The sequence below is a fragment of the Pan paniscus genome, chromosome 3, assembly GCF_029289425.2.
Source record: "Pan paniscus chromosome 3, NHGRI_mPanPan1-v2.0_pri, whole genome shotgun sequence".
Lineage (NCBI taxonomy): Eukaryota > Metazoa > Chordata > Mammalia > Primates > Hominidae > Pan > Pan paniscus.
Genome location: NC_073252.2, coordinates 152285733 through 152304268, shown reverse-complemented (window position 1 = coordinate 152304268; position 18536 = coordinate 152285733). Strand labels below are relative to the sequence as shown.

The window sequence follows — 18536 nt, the reverse complement described above, 5'->3', positions numbered from 1 at the left end:
AAAAGAGGGAGATGCTTAAATGTGAGTCGCTTGGAAAAAAAATCAACAACCAGCTCTCCTCTCTGGACTTCATGGGCATTTCAAGGTATCTTTGTGGGTGGAGTGGGAAGAGGCTGGCCCTTAACAATCATACCGCATGGAAGCTTTTGGTGTATATAAAGTAAATCAGGCTCAGTGTAAAACATTGTTTACAAAACGGTGTCATTTTATAAGTTAACTTTTCCCATGATTGTACCCCAAGAGAGAACACCTGTTAGTAGTTTGGGGTATGTTATTCAGATTTTTATTTTCTCTGGGAAGAGTAACATTTATGTAAGTCTGCACAATGGTCTTCTATCTTGAGTTAGAATATTGGTCAAAAGGAATTGAGCTTTAGCTTTCAGCAGGTCAGGGCCATCACGTGGCCCATCGCCTTCATCTCCTGCTGTTCACATTGATGGAGTACAGGTGATTGCAGGGAGAACAATATCTTGTTTTCTTCCTCTGCTGGGAACACACAGAACCCCCAAAACATTGAAAGTCACCTTTTACTTTGGATTCTTGCAATACAATCCAACCCATAAGGTGTCGAGAGGGTGTTGAGATGTCAGATGAGGTTGGCTGGCCCAGTTGCCCATCACCTCGTCTTTTTGCCTGGACTTTTGTTTCCATTTGCATATGGTCCCTCTCCTAGAGAAGCACTCCTTTGCCTCAGTCTTTTTAACTCTTCCTCTTCTCCTTCAGCACTTTGCCTCCTCCTGCAAACTCAGCATCAGTGACTCTCTGATCTGCCTATTTTTAGTTTTGAACGCTTTCTTTATGCTGCAAGTGGAAAGTCATGGAGGTATTTCCATATGTGAACCTGTAGCACAAGGAAAGGGTTCATGCCAGAGACATGAAGTTGAAGCTACCCTCATATAGGAGATATTTAAAATCATGAGACTGGATGAGATAACGAAATCAGAGAATGAAGACAGAGAAAAGAAGATGTTTACTCAGCAGTTTGAAAGTACTGATGCCTGTGTATATGAGGTCTATGTGAAAATAAATTCCATTGTGAAATCTTAGAGGTAAGAACAAAAATTAAAAATAAGTATCAGCTTTTATAAGTCTGTTCCTTCTGCTAAATTACATATGAGATTCATACTGGCCAAAGAATTTACTTCTGAGCTTCAGGGAAATAAAGCCTTGGAAGAAATACTTAGCCAGGATCCTCTCATGAATTTGTTTGTCATTTAAAGTTTTATGGTATTAGACGTTATCAATATCTATGATAGACATGTAGTATTTGTAATCCAAATTCATTTTTGGATAAATAAAATTTTCTGATCATATACTTTTTGTGTGTTTCCAGATACCTGTAAGAATACTATGAAAATATTCGGTCATGGATTGCTTTGTTGTTTACATATGGTTTCTTTCTCTTTATTTTATTATTGTTTGGTGATGAAGAATAGTACAAATGTATTTGAAAATGATTGTTGTCCTGAATAGTTAGAGTTGTACATGACAAATGATCATATGAACCAGAACTAAGAGAACTTCACTTGTTACTAACACTGTTAATGCTAATAATAAACAGTTAAAAAGAGAATTTGAAGTCATATAGTAAGAACTTGGGAAAGTAGGCGTCATAACTTGTTTTTCAGGAGTATCTGGAAATGAAAGATGATGTAGGTGTATTTGGGCTAGTGTGTGTGTGTGCATGTGTGTGTGTGTGTGTGTGTGTGAATGACTTAGTGATATAAAAGTGAGGTAACTTTTGAGCATTAGTCAGCCAGTTACTTACAATTGCTACAAGTATTTCGATATATTCTTTGGCCACAGGATTAAGAGTATCAAACTATCGCAAGAACAAAAAACCAAACACCGCATATTCTCACTCATAGGTGGGAATTGAACAATGAGATCACATGGACACAGGAAGGGGAACATCACACTCTGGGGACTGTTGTGGGGTTGGGGGAGGGGGGAGGGATAGCATTGGGAGATATACCTAATGCTAGATGACGAGTTAGTGGGTGCAGCGCACCAGCGTGGCACATGTATACATATGTAACTAACCTGCACAATGTGCACATGTACCCTAAAACTTAAAGTATAATAGTAAAAGAAAAAAAAAAAAAAAAAAGAGTATCAACGCCTAGGTCAGTTCACTGAAATAATTTAATAACTCAAAAGCAAGTAATCTAAAAAGATATTGAAGTGCCAGTCTGTGGATCAGCTACCAGCAACCTAATTTTTATGCCATAAATATAAATTAATTATTCTCTTAAAGATGAGTATCTTACCTGTGAGGGCAGACAAGGCCTTATTGAAACAGGGTGTTTGGTAGAGAGGAGCTCTGGAATGAGAGCTCCTGTGCAGACACTCTATTCCTCTAACTTTAACTTCCTTCAATTCCTTTTAGCATAGGTACCATGGAGAGGTTTTTGTTTTGTTTGATTTGTGTGTGTGTTTTTCGAGGAGGGGTGGGGGTCATGGAGTGTGATTAGATTTAAAGTTAAAAGGATCTCGATAAAAGAATTACTGGATCCTGTAATAAATCCATTTTCTGTTTTAGTTTTTCCAAAGACAAACGATTAAAATGAAATTTTTGTAAAATATACAGTCATGATATAAAAATTTCACTCAGTGAAAGCATTTTGAAGTCAAATAGTTTAGGTCCTTTAAAAAAAGGTTATATATATATATATATATATATATATATATATAACCTTTGTCTTTAGGAATAGAACATAGAGACAGCAATACATGGAGAGTAAACCTGTCTGTGAGACCAGCTCAAATCCAGGATGTCAAACAAGCCCCTGATATGCACTGGACTGAGGTCATTCTGAAGTGGTATTCCTGGGCCTGAAGTGTTGACTCTGTTTTTCTAAAGATTACTTCTTATGCTTTAGATCAGGGGTTAGCAAACCATGGCACATGGGCCAGATCCAGCCTCCTGTCTGTTTTTGTACCACTTGGTACAAAAGCTAAGAATGGTTTTTACATTTTTAAATGGTTGAAAAAAGAGAGAGAGAAATAATATTTCATGACAATTGAAAGTGACATGAAATTCAAATATTGGTATGTGTCTACTGGAACACAGCCATTCATTTACTTATTGTCCACGGCTCTTTCATGCTAAAATGGCAGAGTTGAGTAGTTGTAACCGAGGCTTTATGGCTTGTGCAGCCTAAAATATTTACTGTCCGGCCCTTGCTCACCCCTGGTTTAGACATCAGTAATGCCTTCAGCCCTGTGACTCCTCCCCATCCGTGCTGTAGTGGGTCTTCAAGAACCCAGTACTGTGAATTTGCACTCATAATAGTTCAATAGACAGACGGCCAATGCCTATCAAATACAATTTCTTTTTAGGATTAATATTTTTTGATGCTCATCTTCTTTTTCATAATAATGTTTCCATAAAATTACATGTATTTGGCCGGGCGCAGTGGCTTACGCCTGTAATCCCAGCACTTTGGGAGGCCGAGGCGGGTGGATCACGAGGTCAGGAGATCAAGACCGTCCTGGCTAACACGGTGAAACCCCATCTCTACTAAAAATAAAAAAAATTAGACAGCCGTGGTGATGTGCGCCTGTAATCCCAGCTACTCAGGAGGCTGAGGCAGGAGAATCACTTGAACCCAGAAGGCAAAGGTTGCAGTCAGCCGAGATTGCACCACTGCACTGCAGCCTGGGCGACAGACGGAGACTCCATCTCAAAAAAAAAAAAAAAAAAAAATTACATCTATTTTTGAAAATTTGGGAAAGAAATGAATGGAATAAAAAAAATCACCTATTCCCCACATTAAATCACTTAACCCTTTGCTTATTTCCTTTCAGTTTTTAATTGTATACATTGAATTTTTTTGCATAAATGGGATTTTTATATGTAATTTTTAGTTACCTTTCTTTTTTTTACTCACCTCAATATTTTGGACATTTTATTGTGTCTTTAAATATACAATTTTCATGCCTACATTGAATTCTCTCTTATGAATGAATTTTAATTTATTTAACAACTCTTTTCTGATTGGACATTTGGGTTTTAGAATAAATAATGCCACATTATATGTTTTTCATACAAATATCTTTCTATGTATATTCTTAGAAATATGCTAACAGAGTCAAAGGAGATGAATATTTTTAGATTTGGGAGAATGTTTAACATGTATATGTGGTAAACACAGAGTTACTTTTCAGATGGGCTGTAAGAATAAGCATATACTTAATACATCTTTCTACAACTTAATATATTATTTTAATGATTGCCAATTTGGAAGGCAAAAGTATTATTTTATTTTTATTTATTTAATTACAAGTGAAGTTGAATATCTTAAATATATTTTTCTATGAATTGTCTGTTCATGTCCTTTGGCTATTTGTTTTTACTGGGAAATCTGTATTATTTTTATCTTTGAAGTCCTCTTTCTATATTAAGGACATTAACATTTTACTATATATTTGTTGCAGATATACCTCATTTGCCTTTAATATTTTGTGTATATTTTTGACATAATGGAGTTTAAGCCTTTATGTAGTCAATTTGTTGACTTTTCCCTTTGTGATCTGCTTTAATTTTGAAATTCTTCTTTGCTTTGAAATTTCTTTTCAATGTAAGGATCAGTCAAATATTTCTTTATATATTCTTTGTACTTTAAATGATTTCATTATTTACATTTAACATATTGGTGTAGAATCTATTTTGGTCTGAGGTTAATATCAATCCTGATTTTTCCTCATGTACTTTGCCAATTTTTTTAGCAATTTATGTGAATAAACCCACATTCTTCAGTGGTTTTCTTTGGTATATACACTTTTAGTTTTAGTAGGATCTGTTTCAGGTCTTGCTTTTGTGTTCTATTGATCTGCCTGCCAATTCTTTTATTAGATGACACTATTTTAATTGTTTATTTTATAACACCTTATAGGACAAGTTACTTTCCATTCCCCTAAACCCCACTGGTCTCCTTTCACAAAATTTCCTTAGACTGCTTTTTTGAGGTAGGAAGAAAGGACAATAATTAAGTGGTAGAATTCGTGGTTGCTTAAACTCATTCTTCAATTAAGGCAATAAAAACATGCTATTGTAACAACTTTTTCAGGCTGTAACTTGAGGATATGTATTCAGCCTATTCATCTAATAGCTGTGAGAGTCTCTCTTAACATACATTTTAAAAGGTAAAACCTTTTAAAAGATGTTCTGATTCCAACATCTTAATAGTTCCACATGCTTTGAGATAGCTTTGTTTTCTTTTTGCCTAGCTGATTTTAGTTGTAGCATTTAGTGGCTTTGAAAAAGTATTATGGATCTTATTGTATGATAATATAGCTTTGTTAATAGATAGTGTTTTATGAGTAAAAATATTATTTCTCAATGAGTGTTTGATGAGTGTCACGAACCATCTTGTTCTTATGTGTTTCCTCTGAAGGGCAAATAGAGAGAATAGTCATAAAGTTTATTTCTTAAACGTGCTTGTATCCTATACACAGTATTAGATTCATTAATTCATGCAACAAACATTTCTAGCACCTCAGTATGAACTAGGCACCAGTGCTATGGCTGCTGGAGTTGCAGCAGGGGTGGTTAGGGGTGGGGCGAGATCAGTGTAATGGTTGTCCCAAAGCTTAAATTCCAGTGGGGAAGACATGTTATTATCAATATATAAATAAATAAAAATATATAATGCAACATAACTTGGAGATAAGTTCTCTGAAGAAAGCAAAGCAGGGTTAAGAAAAAAAAAAGGTGAGACAGAGGTAAAGTGACTCTTGACTAGAGCATCAGTCAAGGCCTGTCTGATTAGGTGTACAAAGAGTAAAGAGATGTGAGCATGTTATACTAAAGGCTGGAGGAAAGGCCTTGCAGGCACAGAGAACACCAAGTACAAGGCCCTAAGGTGGGAACAAGCCAGTGTTTTCCAGGACTGTCGAGGAGACCGCTGTGTCCAGAGGGGAGTGAGAGAGTCGGACAGGAGTGGAGGATGAGGTCAGAGAAGTAGCCAGGGGTCAGATTAAAGACTTGGATTATGTTGGGTAGGATGGGAAGTTGTTGAAAGATTCTTAGCAAGAGAGTAATAGGATTTGGTGTCATTTTAGACAGTATCTCTCTGACTGTGTGTAGCAGAAAGTGAATGGTAGTATCATTCACTAAAAAGACCGGGAGGGTAGCAGACTGTGGGGTGGAGTGGGGTGGGAATCAGGAGTTCCCTTTGAGCAGGTTGCATTTGAGATGCCAATTAGTCACTTAAGACGTGTGAGGTGTGAGTTGGCATAGGAGGATGCAGAGTCTGGAGCCCAGATGGAGATTTAGAATTGGGGAGTCATTGGCACAGAGATTGGTGTAGTGTCATGGGCTGGTCAGACCACTCAGGGAGTGTGTTAATTTCCTAGGGCTGCAGTAACAAATTACCAAGAATTTGGTGGCTTAAAACAGCAGAAATTGGGCTGGGCGTGGTGGCTCACACCTTTAATCCTAGCACTTTGGGAGCCTGAGGTAGGTGGGTCACGAGGTCAAGAGATCGAGACTATCCTGGCCAACGTGGTGAAACCTCATCTCTACTAAAAATTCAAAAAAAAAAAAAAAAAGTAATTGAGCATGATGGCCTGCACCTGTAGTCTCTGCACTTGGGAGGCTAAGTCAGGAGAATCGCTTGAACCCAGGAGGCGGAGGTTGCAGTGAGCCGAGATTGTGCTACTGCACTCCAGCCTGGAGATGGAGTTCAACCATTGTGGAAGTCAGTGTGGCGATTCCTCAGGGATCTAGAACTAGAAAAGCCATTTGACCCAGCCATCCCATTACTGGGTATATACCCAAAGGATTATAAAATGCTGCTATAAAGACACACGTACATGTATGTTTATTGGGGGCACTATTCACAATAGCAAAGACTTGGAACCAACCCAAATGTTCAACAATGATAGACTGGATTAAGAAAATGTGGCACATATACACAATGGAATACTATGCAGCCATAAAAAAGGATGAGTTCATGTCCTTTGTAAGGACATGGATGAAGCTGGAAACCATCATTCTCAGCAAACTATTGCAAGGACAAAAAACCAAACGCCACATGTTCTCACTCATAGGTGGGAATTGAACAATGAGAACACATGGACACAGGAGGGGAACATCACACACTGGGGCCTGTTGTGGGGTGGGGGGAGGGGGAAGGGATAGCATTAGGAGATATACCTAATCTTAAATGATGAGTTAATGGGTGCAGCACACCAACATGGCACATGTATACATATGTAACAAACCTGCACATTGTGCACATGTACCCTAAAACTTAAAGTATAATAAAAATAAAAATAAAAATAAAAAACATTTCCATATTAAAAAAAACAGCGGAAATTATTCTTTCACACAGTTCTGGAGACTAGAAGTCTGCAATCCAGCAGGGCTGTGCTCCTTCTGGGGGCTCTGGGGTCAATCCATTCTTTATCTCCTCCAGCTTCTGGTGGCTGTCGGTGTTCCTTGACTTGTGGCCACATCCCTTCAATCTCTGCTTGCCTGGTCACATTGCCTCCTCCTCTTCTGTTGGGCAGACCTTCCTCTGTCTATCTCTTGTGAGGACATTTGTTGGATATAGGACCCACCCAGATAAGCAAGGATAAGATTCTCCTCTCAAAATCCTCAACTTAATCATGTCTGTTGCCATATAAGGTAGTACTCACTACTTTATCAAATAAGAGAATAGTCATAGGTTCTGGGGATTAGAACATTGACAGAGGTTTTTTGGAGGCCAGCATTCAGTCCCCTACAAGCAGTCAGTGTGGATTGAAAAGAGGTAGTCCCGAGACTGAGCTCTGGGGTGCTATAGTGTTCAGAAGCCAGGAAGAGAACACAAAACCAGTGAAGGAAACTGAGGTGAGGTCAGTAAGGTGGTGCATGAGGAGGAGGGCCATAACATGGTGTCTGATGAAGGATGTGTTTCAATAAGGAGGCAATGACTAGCTGTGTGAAAGGCTGCCAAATAATTCAGAAAATAAAGATCAAGCCTCGATCATTAGACTTTGGAACTTGGTGAACTTGCCAAGTGGTGTTCAGAGAGTGGCATACTTGCATTAGTTGTGGGCCCCAATGCTGATTCCAAGTTCCACTGGAATATTATAGTCCTATTTCAGCTGCAGGATCAGTGGTTGTCCAGTGCTTCAAATGTAAAACGTTATTTAATGATTTTTTTCTTCTTTTCTATGTAAAGTTCTATGTGTGTGTTGTGTTAATAACTTTGTTTCTTCAAACAAATTGTTAAATGCTCATGGATAGAAAAACTGGAAATTGTAATAAGAAAAAAATTAAAGTGGGTTATTTCATTTTGAATTTCATCTTAAGTGCTGCTATTTTTTTTTCCACTAGAACTCCTGTTTTATTGCTCTTTTTTACTGGGCTCTGAGACGTTTTTATTTTTTTTCACAAATTTTGCTGAGTTGAGTGTACAATTGCTTAGGAGTAGACAGAGGAATTATGGCCAACCCTGTTACATCATGCCTTTTGGGTGGAGTCTGGCTGATATAAATGGCTGGACTGACCACTGATGTTGAAGGGGAGGAAGCCCTATTATCCTGATGAGGGGGATGTAAGCAGATCCATTCCACTTGTAGAACATCCAAAAACCATGGAAACATGCCTTCAAGGGCCAGTGATTTCAATTTGTCTCCTGTCTTCATGACACATTCATAGGGAGGAATTCTTACCTAGATGTTAATATGAAGGAAGTAATAAAAATTATTTATTTGTATTTTACTTTATTTTTTGTAATTTCAACCTTTATTTTAGATTCAAGGGGTACATGTGCAGATTTGTCATGTGAGTGTATTGTGTGATGCTGAGGTTTGGGGTACAATTGATCCCATCGCCCAGGCAATGAGCGTTGCAACCAATGGGTAGACTTTCAACCCTCTTCCAACCTCCCCCTTCTAGTAGTTTCCTGTGTTTATTGTCCCCATCTTTATACCCATAACTCCCACTTATGAGTGAGAACTGCAGTATTTGGTTTTCTGTTCCTGTGTTAATTCCCTTAAGATAATGGCAGCCAGCTGCATTCATGTTTCTGCAAAGGACATGATATTTTTCTTGTTTATGGCTGTGTAGCGTTCCATAGTGCATATGTTCCACATTTTCTTTGTCTAATCCACCATTGATGGGTCCCTAGGTGGATTCTATGTTTTTGCTATTGTGAATAGCACTGTGATGAATATGCAAGTGCATGTGTCTTTTTGGTAGAATAATTTATTTTCCTTTGGATATTTACTCAGTAATTGGATTATTGTTCGAATGGTAGTTCTTTAATAAATCTCCATCCTTCTTTCCACAGTGGCTGAACTAATTTGCATTCTCACCAAAAGTGTATTTAAGTGTCCGCTTTTCTTCATAGCCTCATCAGCATCTGTTATTTTTTGACTTTTCAATAATAGCTATTCTGACTGGTGCAAGATGACATCTCATTGTGGTATTGATGTGCATTTCTCTGATGATTAGTGATATTGAGCATTTTTTTCATATGTTTCTTGGCTGCTTGTATGTCGTCTTTTGAGAAGTGTCTGTTAATGTCTTTTGCCCATTTTTTAATGGGGTTATTTGTTTTTCGCTTGTTGAATTATTTAAGTTCCTTATAGACTCTGGATATTAGACCTTTGTCAGATACATAGTTTGTGATTATTTTTTCCCATTCTGAGGGGTTGTCTATTTACTCTGTTGGGATTTTCTTATACTGTGCAGAAGCTCTTTAGTTTAATTAGATTCCACTTGTCAATTTTTGTTTTGGTTGCAATTGCTTTTGAGGACTTAGTAATAAATTTTTTGCCAAGGCCAATGTCCAGAATGTTGTTTCCTAGGTTTTCTTCTAGGATTCTTATAGTTTGAGGTCTTACATTTAAATATTTAATCCATTTAAATATTTGTATATTGTGAATTATTGTGTATTAAAATTAAAATTCATCTAGTTGAAATTAAAATTCATTTAATTTTTGTATATGGTGAAAGGTGGGGATCCAGTTTCAATCCTCTGTATATGGCTAGCCAGCTACCCCAGCACCATTTATTGATTAAGGAGTCCTTTCCTTATTGCTTATTCAACTTTGTCAAAGATCAGATGGCTGTAGGTGTGATGTTTTATTTCTGGGTTCTCTCTTCTGTTCCATTGGTTTATGTTTCTGTTTTCGTACCAGTACCATGCTGTTTTGGTTACTGTAGCCCTATAGTATAATTTGAAGTTGGATAATGTGATGCCTCCAACTTTGTTCTTTTTGCTTAGGATTACTTTGACTATTTGGGCATTTTTTTCAGTTCCATATGAATTTTCTAATGGTTTTTTATAATTCTGTGTAAAATTACATTGGTAGTTTGATAGGAATGGCATTGAATCTATAGATTGCTTTAGACAGTCTGGCCATTTTAACAATATTGATTCTTCTAATCAATGAGCATGGAATGTTTTTCCATTTGTTTGTGTCATCTGTGATTTCTTTCAGCAGTGTTTTGTGGTTCTCCTTGTAGAGATCTTTTACCTCCTTGGTTAGATTTATTCCTAGGTATTTTATTTTTTGGTGGCTATTGTAAATGGGATTCTGTTCTTGATTTGGCTCTCAGCTTGAACATTATTGCTGTATAGGAATGCTACTGATTTTTGTATATTGATTTCATATCTTGAAACTTTACTGAAGTTGTTTATCAGTTCCAGGAGCCTTTTGGCAGAGTCTTACGAATTCTCTAGCTATAGAATTATATTGTCAGTAAAGAGAGATAGTTTGGCTTCTTTTCCTATTTGGATGCTTTTTATTTCTTTCTGTTGCCCGATTGCTCTGGCTAGGACTTCCAGTACTATGTTGAATAGGAGTGGTGAAAGTGTATATCCTTGTCTGATAAAAATTATTTAAATCTCAGAAAGCTAACAATGGAATCAGGGGGATTTTAATAATATATTGATATTTTGCATTTTTATAATGTTTCCATCAAACTTGTGAAAGATAGACTTGGGGAGAACAATTCTGAGTTGGAAGAAGTTTACAGTAAAAAGTATAAGATTCATCTCTGTCTAAAATAGGTAAATTGAGATTAGGATGAAGAACACAGGAATGTTATTTAGAGTGCCGTAATGTGGCTCAATAAGTAGACGTAGGGATAAAATCCTCTTGAGATATCCTCTGATGCTCAATCAGCACCATAAGATTGCAATAATAGAGTTGGCCAGGTGCCTCTTGCTTCAATTTAAACAATCATCTTTGGAGAAAGGACCCATGGAGCTTATTAACTAAGCAAGATTTCCTCTTGAAGCTTTGACAAAGCCATTTCCATTTTCTATTATTCAATTTGCCTAAATTTTATGTGTCAGTCAATGGATATTGGAAAATATAAATCTTAGAAAGATGTCAAATTAATTCTAGGCATTCAAGACACAATATTAATTCTAGGCATTCAAGACCCAATATTAATTCTAGGCATTCAAGACCCAGTAGGTGGGATATGTTGTTGAGAATACTAGCTCAGTATTTTTAGGTATTTTGGTCACAACAGGAAGAAAAACATTCTTATGTTACGATTCTGAAACTCAGAATATGAATTGCTGACATAAATTGAGATCAATACTTTTATCCTACTTTTGTCTCCTTACATTTTGCTTTGCCAAAAGTCCAGATGAGAAAAAGGTCTTGAAAATGGAAGTAAGGAAATTTGTTTTATATAAGCTGAATCACTTATTAATATGTACTATTAAAGGCTAATAATGAATTTTAGAATTTAAAAGTTCATTGTATGTGTCTTTCAATGAAGCCAAAGTTATTGAGAATACCATATGGCTTTAGAAGATATGTTTGGTGTCTTCAGGAACTTGAAGCTTCTAAATTATTAACAGCTGTCAGAATAGAATAGACCAAATGTATTTGGAGTTTAGTTCTTTGTACTGGGGAAATTTGTGGATTTCCTGCTTCAGCCCAACTGATGAGAAGAATCACAATATGAGAAGAAGTGATGAGAAGAACTTATAAATATGTTAGATGGTTGCACAGGATGAATAATTTTGCTACAGAATATGAGATAGATGAGAGAAAAGATAAATTTAAAGGCTGTATCATCAGTTTAAGAAATAGACAAAGCAGGAAAATAACACTGCCAATTGGTAGGAGTTTCATCATGCCCAGGGTTTCTCAGTCTAGGCACTACTAACATTTTGGGTCAGATAATTCTTTGTTGTGAAGTCTATCTTATGCATTGTAGGATGTTATATAATACATTGCAGCAGTATCTCTCGAATTAACCCATTAAATAACCCCATTAAATGAAAGTAGAAACCCTTCCCCAGTTGTGACAACCAAAAGTGTCTCTAGACATACTACATGTCTTCTTGGGGGGCAAACTTGTCCCTAGTTGAGAACCACTAAGCTAGACTACTTCAAAATAGCTCCAAAAGTCACATTCTGGTTATATGCTCAAGATGGAACAGGATGAAGGAGAAGGTTTATTGAGAACTTTGTTGAACATGTTGTCAGGATGAAGCTTTATTTGGGAAGTACTGTAATTAAGTTGTAGCTCCTGCATGTATATTATATTGATGAAAAGCTTATTATTTTGTTTTCAGTCCAGAGTTAAATGAGTATAATAGGAGCACAAATATTGTAGGTGATGAAATTGTCTTTTATTTTTGCCTCCCTCCTAAAAGCCTTACAAATATATGCAAGACAGCCAGAATTATTTTCCAAAACTAAATCTATAGTAGAGTGGCACTGGGTAGCCATTTCTGGGTATAACTTTCCTCTTGCTTAAGTTTCACTACATCTACTTGGAGACCTACATAATCTTATATGCCTGTTTTCACATATTCTAGACTAAATGATATGTATGATGAAGACTATTTGTATGCACCAAATATCCTTATGCTCCTCTCCTTTTCTCAGCCTCCCTTGCAGCTAAGCTGGGGACATATAACTGGTTCTGCCCAGTGGAATGTGAGTTGAGCACGGCTTCTGGGCCGAAGAAGTTAAAAGCCAGAATGCCTCTTCCATCTCTCTCCTTCCCTGTCAGAGTGACTTTGGGGACCTTGCATGTATGTGTCCTTGTGAACCAAAGAAATAGCTGCTCCTTTGCTCCTTTTTTTCCCATTTTATCTGTTTTCTCTTCTCTTTTTCTGTGATGTCCATTAGTGGGAAGTTGGACTTTCTGAATTAATCTGCTTAATTCTCTTTTATTTCCAATTGTCATCACTTTATATTTCTGCTTTCTGGAACCCATTTGGAATTTGATCACATGGAATAGAAGGTTCAGCTAAGACTTAAGAGCACAGGCACCGCTACTAGTTGCCTTTCTTCATGTTAATGATATTATGGTGAGAAACAACATATACCTGGGGTAAACATTTACTTGGAATGGTGCTACACATAATCTAGCACATTCTGCATCAGAGGAAGGTCAGGAGATTTGGGGTCTGATTTTTCTGTAAATAAAGGATTATATGACAAGGTGTCAGACTTGGGAGGCAGCACATAGATCATGGTCATTAGAGCATGCCCTCTGCTGCCAATTGTATGGATAAGAATTTCAGTTTTGACACTTATTCGTTATGTGACCTTTGGCCCGTTACATAAACTCTCTGAGCCTGACTTGTCTGATCTGAAGAGTGAACGTTAGTACCTATAGGTTGTAAGTATGTGATGTACTTTAAGCTCTTATAAGAGTACGTGTTCTGTAGCACGGAATCCTTCCTTTCTTCCTTCCTTCCTTCCTTCCTTCCTTCCTTCCTTCCTTCCTTCCTTCTTTCCTTCCTTCCTTCCTTCCTTCCTTCCTTCCTTCCTTCCTTCTTTCCTTCCTTCCTTCCTTCCTTCCTTCCCACCCTCCCTCCCTCCTTCCTTCTTTCCTTCCTTCCTCCCTTCCATCCTTTCTTCCCTCCTCCTCTTTTCCTCTCTTTCTTTCTGTCTTCCCTTAAAGTGCTGCTTTTATTGTAAGTGCTATGTAGGTGTTTGCTCTTACTGTTAGTTGGGTTGTAAATTAAAAGCATTATCTATCATGAGCCTATGAGCTTGAGAATTTTTTGAGTTCTATAGAGCCTGTTGTATTTCTCACTATATACTCCCACAGTTAGTATAAATAAGTTAAGTGCTTTCATAATTTCACTTGCTTCATCTTTTCCATCAGGCACAGGATTGCTGGTAACATAAGTGGTACGTATGGCAAAATAAGACGGTGCCTTTTCCTCTGGGCATGTCAGTGTTTGTGCCTGTTTTGGTGAGCACAGCATGGGCTGGATTTCATTCCCCATGTACCTACAGGCACCTGAAGACTGAATGCTACACCACTGTGCAGGGCCCTGATTGAGACATTACTCCCAGAAGGAAAGCTGGCCAGGGAGACTCAACTCTCACATTCCAGTGTGAATTCTGTCACTGGGATTGGGTTTCTAGTAATGGTGGCATTTACTGTCTTGATTTCTTGGCCCTCCCCTTGCTGCTCTCAAAGGTGGAGGGCATCAAGCCTATCACTTGAAGGCCTAGGTATGAGAGGGAATCAACAGCTTGGCTGTCAAGTCCTTAATCCTATGGGTATTCTTAAATCTTTGAGATTGGATGAGATTAGTTACGTATAGTGAATGAAATAAGAAGACTATAAGTGAATGAAATAAGGGCCTTAGGGACCTCAAACTTTCAGAGATCATCTGAAAAGATAGGAGTGGGCAAGAGATATTGAAAAGGAGAACTCACAAAGAAAGGAGAAAAGTGAAGGGGGAATTATCACAGAAGGTAAGCGAGGAGAGAGATATGAAACCAAAGCCTAGGCTTTGTGAATAGCTATGGGGGTTATGTGGTTGTGCAAATTGTTTTAATAATTCATGACTGACTGAAAAGTAATGCTAGCATTTCTGTTTCCTCCTGATCACCCTCCTGTCTCACAGGTGACAGCCTCTGATGCAGATTCAGGACTCTATGGCTTTATTGAATATTCTCTTTATGATGGATTCCTGAGCTATGAAGCACCTCAGGCATTCCGGATCGACCCTCATGATGGGCAAATCTGTGTTTCTCAAGATATCGACAGGGAAAGGGATGCAGCTACCTATGATCTCCTGGTGAAAGCTAAGGATGGGGTAAGTTTTTATGTATGAAGTTTATTTTAAACATAATCACAAGTGAGCCACTGTGTATGCATCACAGAGGACCAATGATGATCAACAATTGGGTCATTCTGTTTCATGTGTCACTACCTCTTTCCTTTGCTGAAGTTTTTTGAAGCAAATATCCAGCATGTTATTTCACCCATAAATAATTCAAGAATATCTCTAAAAATGACTTTAAAAACACAGAACTACAAAACATTAACAATAATGCTTTAATGATATCTTATATCCTTTCTATGTTAAATTTTCTTGATTATCGAAACATGTCTTTTATAGTTGGTTTCTTTGAATGAAGATCCAAATAAGTTCACAATTGATTTGATTGATATATTCTTTAAGTTTCCATCTGTAACAGTCAGGCCTCTTACCTGTTCTCCTATGGCTTTTTTTAAAAACCAAGTCATTTGTCCGGTAGATTTTCCACATGCTAAATGTGGCTGATTACATCCTTGGGATTCATTTACTGTGTTCTTCCATTCCCTCTATTTCCTATAAACTAGCATTAGAGACAGAGAGCTGATTGTTTTCAGATTCATTTAGGTGATGCCATTTGCTTCTTATTGCATCAGCAGACACATACCATTATTTTCTTAGAGGTTGAAAAATGGTAGCTTTTGAATTCTATTATTCCTTTTGCATTTATTATCTGGAATTCTTCAACTAAGGAAAATGTTCTCACAACAACTATTTGATTACTCTTAAGTATAATTCATACAGGAATTGCAGGATAAGGCTTGATTATTTGTTTTTATTTTACCAGTTTTTTTTAATAGTAACTTGCTGTCTTAATTATCTCCAAAGGTAAACAATAATGTTTTTTTCCTAATTTGAGTATAAATTCCTGGATTTTAAAAAATTTGATGTATTTCAATACATTGCTGACCCTATATCCTTTCTGATGTTCTCATTGGCCCATTCTTGATCAGTGAAGGCACCTTCAGTTTGATTCCTTTGTCTTTTTTTGTTGTTAAACTTTTTAATTGACATATAAAATGCATACAGAGAAATGCACAAATAATAAGTGTATAGCTCAATGGATTTCTGCAAAATCAACAGACCCATAAAAGCAAATGAGAAAACGTTACCAGAACCCAGAAGCCCCCTCTTTGCCTCTTGTTGTAACTGTCCTCCCTCCACCCCTCCATGCCCCCATCCCTGCCTTTTTAGAAACCACTGTTGACTTCTAACACCAAGCATTTGTATACCAATTTTTTTAACTTTCAGTGAATGGAATCATACAGTATGTGTTTCTGTCGAGTTTCTTTTGCTGAACATTATTTGCCGGAATCATTTATGCTGTTGTGTATAGCAATAGTTCACTCATTCTCATTGGCTTATAGTATGCCTTTATGTGAATATACAATAATTTTAACCTGTTCTATAATTGGTGCTATCCATTTTAGGCTATGCTTCTTTTAACATTCTTATACTTGCCTTATGCTTGGTGTTAGAAGTCAACAGTGGTTTCTAAAAAGGCAGGGATGGGGGCATGGAGGGGTGGAGGGAGGACAGTTACAACAAGAGGCAAAGAGGGGGCTTCTGGGTTCTGGTAACGTATAACTGGTGAAAAAATGTAAGCATTTCTCTTGAGTATATACTTAGGAGTAGAATTGCGCTCCCACCAGTAAAGTATGAAAGTTTCATTTGCTACACATTCTCCCTAACGTTTGATATTTAATGCCTTTTCTATTATAGAAATAATAGTACTTATGTAATGATATATCACACTGGGGTTTTACTTTGTATTTGTTTGATAACTAATGAGGTTTTTTTCATGTTTGTTGCTATTCGTATAATTTGTGAAGTGTCTATTCTTCACAGAAGAAAATCCTTTATTCATTTTCCATTGTTATTGTTGGATCTTTTTCTTACTGATGTGCATGAGTTCCTTATATTTTTGGCCTGAAAGTCCTTTTTTCGATATATTTATTGCATATATTTTTCTCCCATTCCGTGGCTGGCCTTTTCTATTCTTAATGGTTTCTTTTGAGGAACAGAAGTTCTTCATTATAATAGAGCTTAGTAGTTTCTCAGTTTGCTTCCTTTTATACCTAGTGATTTTTGTGTTCTTTTAAGAAATATTTGCTTATCTTAGGGATATGAAGATGTTCTCTTATTGTTTTCTTCCAAAACTTTTGTTTTGTTTTACCTTTCATACTTACTTTTTTTCAATCTAGTGGGAAGAAGTTTTGTTATTTTTTTCCCTATGATTAACTCAGCACCACTTACTGAAATGGTTATTCTCACTTTTACCTATTTATCCACCTTAGTGCTAGCAACATCTCTCTTAATTATTTTAGCTTTATCATAGGTCATGGTATCATACATTCTTTTAGCTTTGTTCTAACTTAAGATTACCTTGACTATTCTTGACCATTTACATTTCCAAATACAGTTTAGAAACAACGTGTTCAATTTGCATTGTTTACAGAAAAGGTGGCCTACTATACACACCGTTCTGTGCTTTGATTTTTTTTCACTTATTTCATTTTGGAGACTTTACTTATATTTTTCACTTATACATTTTGAAGACCTTCCTTGTTTCTTTTTCATCTGCTTACTACTCCTTTGTATAGACAGACCCTACTAACACCTCTCTGGTCTAATCATTCTCTTTTGAAATTAGTGAGAGAATCCACCTATTTAAGCTATGAATTTTGGGGAAAAAATGAGTCTAAATATATTACAAGTAAACATGTAAAAATGAACATGAAGTACAGCCCTTTATATTCAATAAATATTCATGATCTGTTTGGTTAGATTTTTGCCAATACCTTACTATGTAGTTTCAGGAATCCCTGACTCTATGTAAGAAAATATGTAGGAAACAAAAAATAGGAGTAAACAGAATTCATATTAATTCAAGTATATGTAATTATTTGAAGCCCAATAGATGCACACCCAAATATTAATCCAAGCCTTTAGAAATATATTCTTGATAGATTTTGAGACAATTGTATAATGCCATCCTAGAATTGAATAATGGGTTTAAAACACTACTCTCATGAAAACCACCAAAAAGAATTAGCTGTGTCTTCCAGGCTACTGTCTGCTGTCCACTGTGATCTAAACAAGCCCCTGTTGATTCAACTAGTTCCCAGGTTTTGGTGGCCAGATGCAGGACACAGAGATCCTTGTAGTCGTAGAACTGCTGTCCATCAGGAGAAGCAAGCTCCCCTGCAAACGCTCATAACCTGTCTGTCATATCAATGCACCACCACAGCCTGGAAAGCACAGTGCTCCAGAAGTGCATTGGGAATTTTGACTTTAATCCAGGTGTCTTTTCTGGTATTGTAGATATAGAGGTGGTTATATAAGCAAGTTTTTTTTTTTTTTTTTGCTATTAAAATATTCACCTCCAAAAAGGATCAATTCATTGTTTTCAGGATGAGCAGAGAATGACACATTTAGCCCCGGTGAAGGTGAGGAACATGATGTTTCTATAATCTGAGTCTTTTTAACATC

The 18536-nt window shown here is 36.9% G+C and overlaps 1 protein-coding gene across 2 annotated transcripts in view; it reads left to right on the top strand.

Moving 5' to 3' along the window:
• Positions 1–18536, top strand: part of DCHS2 (dachsous cadherin-related 2) — a 271974-nt gene that overhangs the window by 99605 nt on the left and 153833 nt on the right. For both annotated transcript variants that reach the window (XM_024928710.4, XM_055111946.2), the window contains exon 2: positions 14850–15041. In XM_024928710.4, coding sequence (XP_024784478.4) covers positions 14850–15041 — 192 coding nt within the window. The remainder of the gene's footprint in view (positions 1–14849; positions 15042–18536) is intronic.